The sequence below is a fragment of the Globicephala melas genome, chromosome 17 (genome assembly GCF_963455315.2).
Source record: "Globicephala melas chromosome 17, mGloMel1.2, whole genome shotgun sequence".
Taxonomy (NCBI): domain Eukaryota; kingdom Metazoa; phylum Chordata; class Mammalia; order Artiodactyla; family Delphinidae; genus Globicephala; species Globicephala melas.
In genome coordinates this window covers 64463325-64479903 of record NC_083330.1, presented here as the reverse complement: position 1 = coordinate 64479903, position 16579 = coordinate 64463325, and the positions used below count along the sequence as shown (strand labels likewise).

General features: G+C 46.8%; 1 protein-coding gene across 1 annotated transcript in view; it reads left to right on the top strand.

The window, feature by feature from the left end:
• The window catches only part of ANXA13 (annexin A13), a 48848-nt gene extending 32354 nt beyond the window's left edge, over positions 1-16494 (top strand). The window contains exons 6-12 of the mRNA XM_060287074.1: positions 2329-2362; positions 2461-2540; positions 4138-4206; positions 4616-4717; positions 9106-9181; positions 12878-12990; positions 15913-16494. Coding sequence (XP_060143057.1) covers positions 2329-2362; positions 2461-2540; positions 4138-4206; positions 4616-4717; positions 9106-9181; positions 12878-12990; positions 15913-16032 — 594 coding nt within the window. The 3' untranslated portion in view covers positions 16033-16494. The remainder of the gene's footprint in view (positions 1-2328; positions 2363-2460; positions 2541-4137; positions 4207-4615; positions 4718-9105; positions 9182-12877; positions 12991-15912) is intronic.
• The last annotated feature ends 85 nt before the right edge of the window (positions 16495-16579 follow it).

Here is a 16579-nt window from a genome sequence, read left to right as displayed (position 1 = left end):
TCATCAGAAGAGAGGGCCCACAGGGCATTATCTGGGGAGCCCCTGCCTCTTCCACAACACCGATCACATAGAATGGGGAGGTCCAGCGAGGAAATGCCAGGAAAATCCAACACTCTTGAGGCCTCCGGGTAGGAAGCAGAAACAGCACTTGGAGCAGATGGCGAGGAAAGATGCCCCAGCGCTCTGACACTGCAGTGCCGTTTGAGCCCCCGAGTGCCTACCACCTGGGCTGGTTCCTGCTGCCCAGCCTGTGCCGTCCACCCACGTCTCCTGAAGCACCACCAGGCTCCACGCTACAGCTGCAAACCCCTTTCCTGAACATCTCTGGACTTCTCTTCTTCCCAAAGGATAATAAAACCCCTCCATTTGGGGAGTTTCAGGTTAGGATTGTGCCTTAAGGGAAGGTTAGCACAGGAGGGCGGTATCAATTCAGTCCAACAACCACACAACTCTCCTTACTCAATATTCCCATCCTTTCCAGAAGCACCAAAGTCCTAGCGACCAGGCAGCCAATATTTGGGCACCCTGCCTTGGCAAGAAGGTTAATTTGGTCGTTACTTTTCTAATCACACTTGCCTACACGTGGTTCACCCTCAGCCTAATTTCTTTCAGGTCCTGGTCTCAAACAATGAACAGGTTCTTTTTTTTTTTTCAATCAAATAGATCTGACAGTAAAAAGAAGAAAAGCAGGGAGAGAGCAGGCCCTGGGTTCAGGCAGATCCTGAGAGTGGGCTGGAAGGAGGAGAAACGGGAGGGGGCTGCAGAGTCACAGGTGTTCGGCCCCCACCTGCTTCCTCCTCTCTCCCACCCACTGAAGCAACATCGGCCTGGCCCTCATCTTCTATCGCTCCCTCTCCCTTCTCCCCATCACTGCCCCATGACTTTCATTTTAAGCAGTTTATGAGCGATGCTGTAGGGAAATGCCTGCTCTTATACGCTGCTCGTTCAAGTGTAAACAGAGGCAGCTCCCAAGTGGGTCAAGCCATTGCAATATACAGCCATACTCTGTTTCATTGCGCTTCGTTTTATCGCGATTTTGCAAATAGCATGTTTGTGGCAACCCTTCATCAAGCAAGCCTATCAGCACCATTTCTCCAAAAGCATTTGCTCACTTCCTGTCTCTGTGTCATATTTTGGTATTTCTCACAATATTTCAGACCCTCCATTGGCAGAAAGATGACGACTTGCTGAAGGCTCAGGTGATGGTTAGAATTTTTAGCAATAAAGTTTTTTTTTTTTTTTTGCGGTACACGGGCCTCTCACTGTTGTGGCCTCTCCCGTTGTGGAGCACAGGCTCCGGACGCGCAGGCTCAGCGGCCATGGCTCACGGGCCCAGCCGGTGTGCGGCAGGTGGGATCCTGCTGGACCGGGGCACGAACCCGTGTCCCCTGCATCGGCAGGCGGACTCTCAACCACTGCACCACCAGGGAAGCCCGCAATAAAGTATTTTTAAATTAAGTTATGTGCATTGTTTTTTAGATATAATGCTATCGCACACTTAACAGACCACAGTAGAGTATAATCATAACTTTTGTGTGTACTGGGAAACCGAAAGATTCGTGTGACTCGCTTTATTATGACACTCATTTTATAGGGGTGGTCTGGAACCAAACCCACAGTATCTCCAAGGTGTGCCTGTAAAGCAGTTCTTCCCGGCACACACCCTGGAGAGAGGCTTGCACTCCTGTACACAGCAAATTGTTTACTGAGTGCAGCCTTGTTTCAAGTAGAGAAAAATTGAACACAGCCTAAATGTCCATCAATCAGAGGCTGGCTAAATAAACAGGGGCCTACTGTAGGATGGAACCTTTTGTATCCATTTAAGAAAAACACTAGGTGACTAACTAATGTACAAGCCTAGCTGGACCTCCCAAACCTATTACTGAGTGAAAAAATAAGTCAAAGAACAAACAATATGAACAGTATTCCACTTTTTAAACACATACACAAAACAGTTCTATATATTTGCAGTAGCACAAACATATGTATACAAACGTAAAGGGAAAATATGCACTGAACTTCTAACACTGGCTACCTGGGTGGGGAAGGGAGAGTGAGATGGGGTGAGGGGGTAGTGAAAGAAGATGTTAGCTGAGCTGTAATGTTTTCACTTTTAACTAAGGATGACATATGCTAAAGGACTCCACACAGCTGGGGACTTGCTCTAGGCCTAGACCTTGACCTGTAGGGACAACCCCCTTTGCAGGAAGTCACAAAGGCATCCTGTGCCCAGAGACAAGCTCCTGCCTCTTCCCTTTGCTTGTCTCTGCCTATATTATTGATTAACCCCACCTTGGAGTATTGATTTTTTTTTATTACCTCTCCTAGGAAATCATCGCCATTAAAGAGGCCTACCAAAGATGTAAGTGACCGTTTGTTCTGACTTTAAAGAATGTTCCTTCCAAAATACCTCCGGGAGACTAAATCTGCTTTCTCTCCTCCTTTCTTCTTCCCGAAAAGTATTTGACAGGAGCCTTGAATCAGATGTCAAAGGTGACACAAGTGGAAGCCTAAAAAAAATCCTGGTCTCCCTGTTACAGGTAAAAGTAAAAAGGTCTAACCTGCCTTATGATCTTGGGAAACAGCCCTTGGCAGCATGGGACCATGGTGAAAAAGGCAATTTCGATGATAAACATTTCCTTCTTTTATTAAAAATGTTACTGAGGGATCATCAACCTGTGTTCTGTCAGCCCAGCTCATGTGAAATTATTCAATGGGTATTTTTCCCATCATAGCAATCCACCTCAGTTTACAATCCCTTTTTGTTAGTGAGTTATCTCATTAAGCATCACCACCTCACTTTGCCAGTGAGGAACCTCTAGGTGTACACACAGTAAGACACAGCTTAGGAGCAAGAACCAGCCCATCTGACCCCAAGTAGGGCCCTTTTCATGACACAACTTACCTCCAGGATTCACGCCAAGTCTAGGCCTGTAAGAACTGCTGCAGGGAGCTTGGCCTGGAAAGCAGGGCTTTAAGAATTGGCCCTGCTAGGACACAGCCCCCGCGGTCCCCAGCCAGATGGCATCTGCACTCTCATTGACACACCCAACTTTATGAGCTTTGTGTGTTTCTCTGCTTCATTACTCTCGATGTGGAGAGACTGATAGCAGAGAGTACACAGAGTAGGCTTCACCCGTAGCACGAAGAGTATATAAGTGTTCTCCTGCTGTATAACAAATTGCTGCAAACTCAGCAACCAACTATGCAGACCCATGATCTAGCGGTTTCCATGGGGCAGGGGTCCTGTTGCGGGTTAGCCGGGGTCTCGCCAGGCTGAAATCAAGGTGTCGGCCAGGGCTGCCTGGGGTCCTCTTCCAAGCTCATTGGCTGTTGGTAGATTGCGGTTCCCTGTGGTTGTACGACTGATGTCCCTATGTTCCTGCTAGCTGTCAACCAGAGACCACTCAGCTCCTAGAGGCCAACTGCAGTTCCCTGTCGTAGCCCCACAGACAGTTCAGAGCATGGCTATTTGGTTTCTTCCAGGCCAGCAGGAGTTCATGTCTCTGACTTCTTCCATCTCTGACCTTAACGAGCTCATATGATTGGGTCAGACCTACCCAGGATAACTGATTAGGGATTTTAATTACATCTATAAACATCCCCTTTGCCATATAAACATAATATGATCACAGGAGTGGTATCTCACCATATTCACAGGTCTTACCCACACTCAAAAGAAGGGGATTATACAAGAGTGTGGGCAACCTGGGTCATCTTAGAATTCCACCTGCCACTAAGGGCTTAGGTTAGACCTCCAAAACTTTCCATGACCAACATTCAGGGCTCTTCAGGGCTGGGACCCTGAGAAGTGAAATTTGATATTTTGGAAGGAAGACTAATAGCTTCCCAACAGACTCATTCTAGGGGACATCATGAGGTTTCTTAGAGGTCAGTGGGGTTTGTGAGTGACCCTGGTTTCTACAAAACAAAAGGAAAAATGTGTTGTCACAGAAGCTACTCTGTTTATCAGTTGTGCCCAAAAGATGGCAGCAAAGAGCAGCATTGCCACTTTGCCAGGTTTTGTCTAGCTTCAGGCCACCCCTCTGAAATCACCCCCTTTTCTAGGACTTTCCCTTTTTGTTTTCTGTGGTCAAGCAGGAACTCAAGTTAATAACAATGTGTTGATTTTTCTAGGCTAATCGCGATGAAGGAGATAATGTAGACAAAGATCTAGCTGGTCAGGATGCCAAAGATCTGTACGATGTAAGTATGCAGATGTGCCAGTCTCTGCAAATCCTTTTTTTTTTTAATTAACATTATTTTCAACAACTGTTACTTTATTTTATGTGAATTGGAATTACCTGGGAAATAAGTATGATCTTTAAAATATTTTTCATATATATGGTCTTCATGAACCTGAAAGAATTGCTTTTTCTATTCTTATATTCTGGGGTTAACCACCTTAGATCCATTTTGGAACAAGGGAAGGTATAAATAACATAAATATGTGAGGTGTACTTGTGGGTTAGAAGTTTAAAGTGCCAGAGCGATCAATGTGGCTTAGATTCAGTGCATATTTTATTGTTTCCTGTAAGGGAGGCCTGGTCACAGCTCTGTTTATTCAGTCTTTTTGCAAAAGGCTTTTTCAAAATGTTTGCACCCGGCCCTCTAGGCAGGGGAAGGCCGCTGGGGCACGGACGAGCTTACCTTCAATGAAGTCCTGGCCAAGAGGAATCACAAACAGTTACGAGCCACCTTTCAAGCCTACCAAGTTGTAAGTGATCCAGTACTAAGGCAAGGAGTTCGCACGGAAACTGAGTCTCAAGTTATTTCCAAAAGAAGCCGAGTTCTGGGATGTGGAACTGGGCGGCAGGGGGTGGGGTGTCTTTTACAATAGTGGTTCTCAATCGGGGTGATTTTGCACCCCCCAAGGGATATTGGATAATGTCTGGAAACATGTGGGGTTGTCACAACAAGGTGCGCTGGGGCAAGCGGCACTACTGGCATCTAGAGCGTCAAGGCCAGGGATGCTGCTAAACAGCCCACAGTGCACAGGGCACCTCCGACAACAAACAGTCATTCGGCCCCCAGAGCACTGCTGAGTCTGGGAAACGCTGCTTCGCAACAGAGGCTAGGGAAGCAGGGGAGTGTCAAGTTTAGGAGCAAAGCCCTAGAGTCACAGGGTACAGGTTCAAGTCCCGGTTCTATCACTAACAAGTGACCTGATGTCACCATCCTCATTTGTAAAACAGGGACCGTGAACATCAACACCCCACCCTCACGGGGTTATTTTAGGTGTTAAATAAGATGAATATAAAAGGCTCAGGACAGTATCTGGCATGTGGTAAGCTTACTTATGTTTGCTGTTACTATTATTCCAATTGACAGTTGGGCTAACAGTGCCTACTGCTCCCAAAACAGATGTGATAATACCTCAGAGATACACTCTTGGAAAGATGTGTATCAGTTACTTTTATACAATTATTTTTTTTAATCTGATGAAAATTTTAAGTCAACGAGGTGAGTTAGCTATTTCAAGGCACTTAGTGGTTAATCCTTCCCTGAAAATCAGTCTTTAATTGCAAGAAGATCTTTGTGGAATATCAGATTTTGTTTTGGTCTCCTATTTTATATTTGTGGAATGGTTTTAAAGGACATCTGTACCCTGTGTCTCATTTCAATTTCACAAGAATACTGTAACTCAAAAGTAGGCTGAAGAGCCATTGTTACCCACAACTGCTGGTGGAGGAAAATCTGTTACAAGTAAGGAACCATCTGTAACTTATCAGGACCACACAGCAAGTCAGTAGCAGAAAGTGGATGAGAATTCCAAGATTCCCCAGCCTGAGCTCCTACCTCAGCTAGAGCTGGCCGCTCCTCACTCAAAATAGCATTTCCTATGTGTTGCCAGCAGATGAAAAGACAACAAAGCTTTGGAATTTTATCATCACTGTATATAAGCCCTTAGGGCCCTCTGCTTTCAAATCCTGCCCAGAGCCGCGATCAAAGGCAGCTGACCCTGTACTCCCCTGGCCCCTGGGCCTGGAGCTGTGTAGACTGAGCTGGAAGCCTTCTCCATGACCTAGACCCTCTTCCCATAAGACTGGGGCCATGGATGGAGTTTCTGGGGTGGCTGTCATTGGAGATCACTATAGAAACACACATATGTGTGAAGGTGTGTGTGTGTGTGTGTGTGTGTGTGTGTGTGTGTGTGTGTACGTGAGCTACTGACTATCTAAGGATACTCCCTAGGCCGATTGTTATCAAAATTAATCCCCAAACAGCAGAATCCGTATCACTTGACACAATGTTTAAAATGAGAATTCTTAGTGCCGGCCCTGGACCTACTGAATCAGCTTCCTTGGAGTTAGGGTCCTATAGTCTGTGTTTTAACAAATCTTCCAGATTCTGATACATGTTAAGGTTTAACAAGTCTGCTCTAGGCTACTAGCTGTATGACCCTGGGCAAGTTATTAAGGGTTCTGTGCCTCAGTTCCCCCAACCGTATAATAGGGATAATAATAGTACCTACTTCACAGGGTTAGTAAGGATTAAATAAATTAACAGATTTAAAGCATTTATTGCCTGGCATGAAGTAGGTGCTCAATTAACATTAGCAGTTGTTATGAGTCGCCTTATGTGAACCGACAGTGTCAAAAAACAGAGCTAAAACTCAAATGGTCAGTAAGAGAATCAATTGATCTGATAATTCTTTACATGAAACCAGCTCTAAAATGCTACCTATTCATCATTCCGAAAGCCTTGTTGGAACATTGTTCATCTTGATCTTTATCATTGATCTTCTGAGTTCATCCTGATCTTGGGAACCTGGCTCCATAAATTTTCTCATGGTCTCTGGCTAAAAGCACTAAGATGCTAGGGTCAGATCAGTGAAGTGTGTCATACGGCATAGGTTGTCCTGGCATAGAGTCGAATTTTAATTTTTGGCGCAAAAACTCAGGTTTTTGCCCTTAATCTGCCCTCTAAACCTGAGTCTTACTGTTGACGCTCTCCGAGATCCCAGCCCAAGCAACAAAGCTTCCCCAGCTCTGCAGCATCGTGAAAGATTATCACCGTCCCCAAATCTACCAAATAGGAAAGGCTTGTAGAGTTATAAAGTTCCCAAAACATGGCTCAGTATAAATTGTAGGTACACATACCCATAGCCCCAGGTCACTGCCTCACCACCACACCCCTCACCATAAAGTTCTCCCCTTCCCTAAAGTGTTCCTAAGCCCATTCTAGAACCTTTAGCCCTTTAACTGCTATAACCAAAGTCAGAGTACACAGGGCTCTGCCGTGGGCACGCTGTCAGTTTGGGGCATTGGTTTTAAAAGAAAGAAACGTGTCTCCTATTCTTCTAATAATCTCCCCACAGGCAATGCTACCTGGTAAACTAGAAGCCTTTGAGGCTTGTCTGGAATCCACCCTGGCAATGGGTTTTTGTACCGAGATCAGAAAACCTGGTTTTGTCCAAAGAGCCCCCTAAGAATTAAGTGTTCCGATAAGTGAGAAGCATTCCATTTGCAAAGGAGCATCTCGGTAGCTTGGGCCAGTGGACTGTTTTCCATTTGTGCTCAATGGAGTCCCTGGAGGTGGCTTGGTAGCTACCAGGAGGGAGTGGGGGGGAGGAGGTAGGTAGAGAAGAAAGGGCAATGCCGTCTCACTGTATCTCATGAATAGTGCCCCCGGAGTTGGGCAGCAAAGAGACTGAGAGGCCAGGAACCTGGCATTACCGTCTAGGGCTGCGGTAAGGAGCCCATCTCCCGCCTCCCCAGAACAGCTCTGTTTTCCTGCTCTTATCTGTTGTGTAGGCTGAGATGCTACAGAAAATTTAAAAACACTGTTCTAGCCCAGTACTAACAATAATAATGGAAAGTGGTTTAATGTGAGGATTTTTTTTTTTTTTTTACTAAGCACAGACCTGTGTGAGGACAATGTCCTCTTGAAACACAATCTCAGTCTACACAACAAGAACCCTGTTCATGGGAAAAGTGATAGCAGTTTCTTCTGAAATACCAGCTCCCACATCCAACCCCCAACACCTCAGAACAGCTAAGAAAGGGACTGAAAGCCCCCCCGATCCAATCCCTTTCTTATCTAGGTCGATTCCACACCAGACCTCTAGATGGGCCAACTATGATGAGGACATCAAGCTACGGGTTTCATTAAATCTGGACCCTCCTTCCCCCCATGTCTATTGTGCTCGTATCACAAAGAATATGTTGTTTACCAGTGTTTTCAGAATAAACTACATAAACTCCACTGGCATGTCCTTAACGGTCCCAATTATTTATAGACTCACAATTGTGTCATATCCTCAAGAGATAATTTCTAAGAAAGAAGTTTCAGTATTTCTAATGCTTAATTGCATTTCCCAAACCCAACCAAAAGTTCTCCTTTCTCTTTATATGCCTGCCCTGAGCTTGGCCCAGGCGGTACTTGTGTTAAGCGTGGTCACAATTTACTCTGAACTTCAGCTTCTATAAATATTTGGAAGGAAACCTAATGTGTAATGCTGTGCAGAACAAGCTGGCGGTGAATATAAGATCATCTGGAGTGTCCCCAGAGGGAAAGAAGCAGCATTTGACATGGTCGGCCCCTGGCTCCCAGCCCAAGTAGCCCCACAGTATCAGAAACATTAGACCAAGTCCTTACCATGAACTTCACAACCTCTATTCATGTCACCCAAAGTGTAGGTGCCCGAGCTCCCAGTCTCAGTCCACAACGGAGGAAGGTGTGGGAGATGATTATAACCATAGCCTCCTGGAAAATTGGAAATGGAAAGAATTTTTATAAACACGTAGGAAACTCAAGTACGATAGAAACATAAAGAATATTGTTGCAGTATTTATTCATTGTTTTTCCACTCCCTGATTTCACAGAGGAGGAAACTGAGGCTGAGGGAGTGGTCCTGACTGGGGTCACATCCATTAGGGGTCAAATCGGGACTAACTCCTAGGCCATGAGAGTCCCCACTCAAATGGCGGGCAACCATCCCCAGCCCTGCAAGGGCTGAGGCCAGAGAGGAATCCCAGAGTTCCTCTGGTCCTCGCGTGACCAAATCTGGAAGAGTCTATTGCTTTTTGTAGAAGAACGAGCCTCAAGTGCACCAAGGCCAAAAGCAAAACCTGGACTAACAGCTGCACTTTCTTTCTCCAGCTCATTGGCAAAGACATCGAAGAGGCCATTGAAGCAGAAACGTCAGGAGATCTGCAGAAGGCCTACTTAACTCTCGGTAAAGTAAAGCTAGGAAAGCCCCTGATTTGGGTTGGGCTCCCTGGAACCAGACTTGGAGACAGAGGTTTGTGTGCAGGAAGCTTTCAAGGAATAGCTTGGGAACCACACATCTAAGCAGCATTGCGAAGGGAGAGAATGAATGTGATGCAGCTGCAACAGGAGCTGTGCTGGTCCCCCAAGGAGCCCTGAAGTCAGGATGTCCAAAGTGGAGGCAAGGGGACCAGGTCTTCACACCCCACATCAAGCAGCTGTCAGGCTGCACCCAGGGAGCATCTGCAACCTTGGGGAAGATAGCTGCCTCTTTTGACTCCTAACGGATATGACCCCAGTCAGTCCTTCCCTCCTGAGAAGGGACTCAACCCTGAGCAGCCAGCAGGTAACACTTGGCATGAATGCCTGCTGTCCTGAAGACAGCAGCTGGGGGAGCTACCACAGCATCCATGACAGTCCCACTAAGATCATGGAGCCCCGAGAGCCTCCATCAACAGCCTGGGACCATTGTCTAGTCTCGTGGGGCAGCATGCGGTTCATGTGACACACACTCAAAAGCACCCAGGTTCGGATCCAGGAACAAGTTTCTGCGGGTGCCTGATGGCCCAAGGGCGACCTTTTCCATTTGGTTCCCTTCAACACTGGAATGAAGGAGGTCTGTGTAGAAAGCAAGGCGGGGGGACTAGATCAAGGCCGTGCCAAGCAAACGCCCGGCATTTCTCTCCAGGTGTTGCCCGTAGGCAGGAAATAGCAGAGAGGTGGGTACCGGGCTGTGGCTGGCAGGCTCCTTTCTCATTTTTGCAAGCCCCGGAATGAAGGCATTGTCCATTGTCCACACTCCGGTGGTGAGGAGGCCAGGGCAGCAACCCAAATGGCACGAGAAATGGAGAGAATATCCCCAGAAGAAGAGGAAGAACCAAAAAAGCAGCCCCTGGAAGCTACAAAATGTGCTCTCGCTGCCAAACCCTTTTGTTTTGTTTTTCTGATGGGATTTTGGGGGCAATGTCAGCAATTGATTTTTTTTTTCCACCCTCATTTTGCATTCAGATTAGCAGGTCTGCTATTGTTATAGAGGCCTGAACATCCTTAATGTCACTCCCGTCCCACAATGGATACACACAGATGACTGTCCTTAGGGCTTTAAGGATGAGTGTGTTAAGTAAACGGAGAGATCTACTCATGGCCCAGCTACAAGGCTCCAAAGCCTTTCTGTACCTGCAGTGTAAAGAAGCAGGAGAACGCCAGAGTTCAGTCAGAAGATTAATACTAATTCTTATTAGAATTAAGTATTAATGGTAATAAAACCATTCAACCCTTTAACATTTACTTAGCACCTGCCTGGGCCAGCAGTTGAGCCAGGCGTGGGGATCAGAGGTAAATAGGTCCAGTTCCTGTTCTTAAGAAGCTTCAAACTCATGGCAGATACACACAAATCAACAGACTGAGCTACAGTAAAGATAAAACCAAAACCAATCAGAGCAAGGCAGGTCCAGAGGAAGGAAAGGACCCATCCCTGCAGTTGGGGGACCATGAAATGCAGGAGCTGGGTGGACTCCACTGGTAGCAAATATAAAAGAGATTAGAAAAGACCTCGAAAAGGAACCACACACAGAGTGGAACATGACTTCATGACTAAATTCTCTACACACTCCCCACCCTACTCCCGCCTAACTCATAAAGATGCCAGTTTGCCACTAAAATTGAGGAGGAGGTGTTATGCGACCAAACGGTTCCCACCGCTTGCAGCCTTCGGAGCAGCACTTCTCAAAGCGGGGTCCATGGACCCCCTGCATCAGACTCACGTGGGGAGGCGTGTGAAAGTCTCGGGAGGCCACTCCAGGTTACCCACTTAGGACTTCCTGGAATGCAGCCCAGAGTCACACATTGACAAGCTCCTCCCGTGATCATCTTACGCCCCTGGAGTTTGAGAGCCCCTGCTCTGCAGGCCGAGGCACCGCGGGCTGGCTGGCTGCCCCTCCTCTCACACGCACGAAGATCTTTATTCCCGCATCCTCCCAAGCTGGCCCCACCCAAACTTTCGGGCTATTCCTGCCGCTGCGAACAACAAAGGTTGTTCACCAGGCATAGACTGTATGCGGTAGAAAAGTTGAGTTTTCTCCCCAAAATATCAGGAAGAAGGAGTGTCGGGGGGGAAGTCACTGGTGTGGGGACGGAACGCACTGAAGTTAGGCAGACGATCACTAAAGCGTCAGTTAGTACGAGCACAAAGGACGGGGTCCTCGGGAAAACCTTGTGAGGCCACTAGCTCAGAACGTCTGGGGGGGGGTGTCACAGTGAGTCTCAAACACGCTGCTCCCCAAATTGCCAGGTTCACCCCCCCCCCACCCCATCACCACCACCACCAATCCAGCAGCTTGTGGATTCAGACTCCTGGGTCTGGGCTTCTCCACTGACATGCTGGCGGCTGCCACATGACCTATAAAATAAGGAGACAGACCCCCCACCCCCACAGCCTAGACTCTGCTTTCCTAATTCTGTTCCTCCCCCTTCCTGGTAAGCATTCTATCGGCAATTACCTAGAAGACAAGAGTTCTCACTGCAGGACACATTAAGGATGTGCATTCCACACTTATGCTGAATGTATTCCTTATTATTTACCACTAACATCAAAAACGTTAAGTGTTCTAGGTAAATGTCAGCAACATAAACAGTAAAGGGTTCATTCTCCCAAAGTGTTAGTCCTGGTGGACCCATACGAGACTTGGAGGAGGGGAGAGCAATCATGATTTATCCCCAGGAGCAGAGATGCACCCCATCCCCTGATTGGTGAATAGAAACCATACTTTGTTAATCTGAGGATTAGATCATGCTTTATTCATTTCTGGCTGGGGCAGGGCCAGAAAAGAGCAACTAGCAGCATCAGAGGAAGGTGCTCTGTAGACAGGATCAAACATTGCCTCAAGCCCACATCCCAGATGGAGAACTAAGATGATTGCGGGGACCTTGGAGAAGATTCAGAGATGAAGCTCACAAATAAAACCCAGTGAGGGACTTCCCTGTGGTCCAGCGGGTAAGACTCTGTGCTCCCAGTGCAGGGGGCCTGGACTCCAACCCTGCTCGGGGAACTAGATCCCGCATGATGCCTCAGCTAAGATCCCGTGTGCCGCAACTAAGACCCGGGGCAGCCAAAATAAATAAATAAATATTTTTAAAAATAAAAAAATAAAACCTAGTGAGGAAAAACAAAAGAAAGGAAGGTTGTTTAGCATGGGCTGAGGAGGGCCACGGTCCAACTGAGCGTATCTTCAAGATTATGAAGTTTTATATGGCAAGGTTGCCAGCCAGTCCGTGTTTCCCCTCCAAACCCAACTCTGACATCAGAGATTTCTCTTAGAGATGAGAAGGTATTCCTGCTGGTGAGAATCATGAACTTTACAGGGAGGGCCTGAGGATGGTCACAGCCCTCCGCCTCCTCCCAAGGGTCTTCAGGGAACAGGAGAGGTTCTTAGGTGTCTGAAGGGGTTTTGGTCCAAGAGTCCAGATGCCCTGACCCCAGGGGAATCTTCCAGATCCCATTATCAACAGTGTGAAGTCTGCTCCTTTCAAACACTGGCCTCACAATTCCATCAGCTCCAAGGGCAGCCAGGTGACACTCTGAGCCAGCTCTGTTCCTTCCCAGGGTCTCTGTGTTATTCCACAAAACATGAACACATCACGTTCTCTCTCCCTTTGCCCTGCCCAGTGAGGAGTGCCCGGGACCTCGAGGGCTACTTTGCTGACTGTCTGTACAAGGCCATGAAGGGTGCGGGGACCGACGAGGAGACCCTCATTGACATCATTGTGACCCAGGCGGAGGTAAGACGCACTCGTTGGGCTCCACCTTCTCGTTTTGCCACCACTGATGTCATCTACCGGTCGTTTTTAGTAAGAGCCTATTTACAGAAAGAGTAAAACAGAGAGGGCCCTTGCCTTCCCAGACTTTGTAGAGGACAGTGTGCTGTGCTTCAGTCTGTTTCTTTTTATACAAATGCAGTAACGTTAGCGGCTTCTATGTCTGTCGTCTGTGGCTCCGGAGAGCTCGGGGTAGTGTGTGGAGGGAACCTGGAGGGGCTGTTCCGGATACGGCAGCTCCATTTTAAGGAAGGTAAAACAGACACTCTGAAAGGTGAACAATGGACTAGATCACCCGAGCAAGTAATTTCCCGACTCCTGAGCTAGGCCTTTATTTCCTTAAACACATCCCAGAAGCACAATTTTGCACAAAAAACCACATCAGTACAAGACAATGTTTCTCAACCTTTTTTAAATTAGCGATCGCCCACCCTCCCCCCCAGGGAGCCTTCTTAGACCCAGTTTTCTCCTAACTGTCACTCCCCTCCAAGAAATGTTAACACGGCATACACTGTGTGAATCTGTTTATGTTCCCTACGCACATACGTAATTAATTTTACATAAGAAGATTAAGATGTTTTTTCACCCTCTAAGAACCAGTTTTTGCCCCCGTTGGGAACAATATCGCCCCCCTTTGAGAGTGCACGAGTACAACAAAGGCACAGGAAGAGGAGTGGCCAGAAGCTTGGGAGCAGCTGTCAAGACTCATATTCAGAACACAGGGCCACAGAGAGGAGGAACTGCAGAATAAATGGGAAATGGCATTTCATCCACAGCAGAGAGGCCTTGGAGAGTGAAGTGGAACTGGGCACTTGAAAACCACAGACATCTTCCCTCAAAAACGTGTTAAATGAGGGGGAAAAGATACCAACCCAAATTCTGGCCCCCAGCTTTTTGACAAATAATACTTAATATCTGACACTGTTTTGAAATATAACTTAGCAACACAACTATTCTTTCGTTTTTATTTCTATTCCTGGAATTTCTCCTCCCCCTCTTTCTCCTCTCCTCCCTCCTCCACAATTCATATTTCCCTCTCTCTCTTAAGCCCCTTTCTTTTTCCTCCTCCCCTCTCCCTCCTCCAGTCTCTCTGCCACTCTCTTTGTTTTATTTTGGTTGCTCTGATTCTCTCTTTCCCTTATCTCTCCAGGTCTCAGCCTTCTCTGTATCTCTGTCTCTTAGTAACTCGCCTCCCCCAGCCAGAGTCTCTGGAGATCCTAAGACACTCCAAGGAGCAGGTTGGTGACAAAGCCCAGCAAGGATTTTAAAGACCCCAGGGGGTCGGACCACTCCGAGGGCTCCTCAGGGTGCCATATTCACTCCAGCATGCATGAGCTGTAGCCTGTTTATTCCAAGATGCTCTGTCCTATCTCAGTACTGACCACAGGTCCTGGGCCATCTCCACATGGGGACCATCCCCTCGGAATGCTTCTGGCCCAGCCAGATATATTGGCCAGATCCCCTAATCCCCCAAAGCCACCAGGTACTAGAACAGAGCCCCGTGAGCCCCACCCCATCCCTGCACTGACCCACCCCTCCCACCACTTCCTGCCCCTCCCCCAGCTGAGCAGCCTACCAGCCAGGGGAGCAGGGATCACAGCCCACCTGCCTGATGCAGTCTCTCTCTTGCGCAGCATCCACTTCCAACAATTCCTCCCTTTCCTACCCTCTCCTGCTCTCACCTTTCTCCCTCCTGTTGGGCCCTCTAATTGGGGCAGGAGAAGAAAAGAACCAGAAGCTTGAGCAATGGTTTGTGAGTCTCTCAAGAAAGCAAGATAGAGTCTAAATTAAAAACAACGATAACAACAAAGCTAAAAACAAAAAACAAACAAAAAACTCCTGGTTAAAGAGAGCTCTGTGCTTCCTTTATGAGACTTACTGTGTTCTTTCTGGAATTATATCTTCCATGGTGCAAGTATTATCTCCTTTACTAGGTGGTCAGAATCTTCAGAGCAGAACTATCTTTTTATATTTGTTTCTTCTGAGTCCTTTCCCCACCTCCAGCACCTAGGTTTTTCAAGCTTTTCAATGAGTTACAGTTGATCCCTGAACAACGTGGATTTGAATGGTGTGGGTGCGCCCATATGCAGAGTTTTTCAGTAAATAACAGCACCTGTATTTTCATTTTATGGATCCTTACATTAACTAAGTGTGGGGAGAAGTTTGTGCTCCATTAGAGATCACAATATGTAGAATCAAAAGAACTAGGGTTTGAGGCCTGATTCTATCCAAACTGTTTCAGCTTCCTGCCCTTGGGTGAGTCATTGATCAAATTCCTTTGTTTTTGAGGCAGAGATAGCAATACACAGATTCTAGACTGCACGGGGGTGTCTGCGTTCCTGATTCCTGTATTGCTCAAGGGTCAACCGTAGATTCAAAATAAGTCCTAAAAATTGATAATGAATTGAATTTTGTTGTTTGGCACTAATATCCTTGCTGATCAGGGTACAAGAGAAAAAAAAAAGGCGTCATTTCAAACTGTGTTGACAATTTTCTTAACCTTATACTAAGAGTCAGCAAACTGTGGCCTGCAAGCCGAATCAGGCCCGCCACCTGTTTTTGTACAGTCCTGTTACCTGAAAATGATTATTTTAAAGTAACTGTAAATAACTCAAAGGAAAAATAATATTTTTGTAACACATAAAATCATATGAAATTCAAGTTTTAGTGTCCATAAACAAAGTTTTACTGGAACAGACACACAGACACTGAACTCAGCTTTCCTATTCTCAGCCACGAAATAGGAAGAATAATAACTCCGACTCTTAAGGGCTGCTTTGAGGCATTAATGAGCAAGTGAGAATGACGTGCTCAGAACAGTGGCTGCCTATGTTTACGGTGAAAACGCTATAAATGTCCCAGTTGCTGTTGTTATCTCTCCTACAGGTGGACCTTCAGGGGATAAAAGCCAAGTTCCAAGAAAAGTATCAGAAGTCTCTCTCTGACATGGTTCGCTCAGACACCTCTGGGGACTTCCAGAAACTGCTGGTGGCCCTCCTGCACTGAACCGAGTCAGCACAAGAGGAGCACAGGAAGGAACCACCTTTGTCAAGAGCCCCCCCAAACCAGATTTGCAAATGCCACTCTAGCACGAAACACCCTCGAGGGTCCTGGTTTATTTCCTTGGCAGCCTGAGCCATGCGGCCGGGGCAAACTGTTTAAGTTAAGGGCAGCAGCCTCAAGACGCTTGACTAGGTCACCCTGAATGCTGGTTTAGCGAGTATCTGGGCTGCCTCTTAATTTTCCTTGAGGGCAGTCACTGAATGCTTTCTGAGCACAGATGAAATCTGCAGTTGATGAAAAACTATGCCTTCGTAATAAAACATTTAAAAGAATACGTATCACACAGGGATATGTATGTTCTGGGTAAAGAGCAAATGGTTGAAGTACAAGAAAGACCAAAGTGCTCAATTTCAAATCCTCCATGTTAATGTAAGATGTGGATTACGCCTACATCAGCTGCTTTTCCAAAAACTGGGTTGATTTGCTTTGGTGTTTGTCCTGTAAATAAATGACTTGTGAAATTTCAACATATTTAGAAAATGCAAACAGT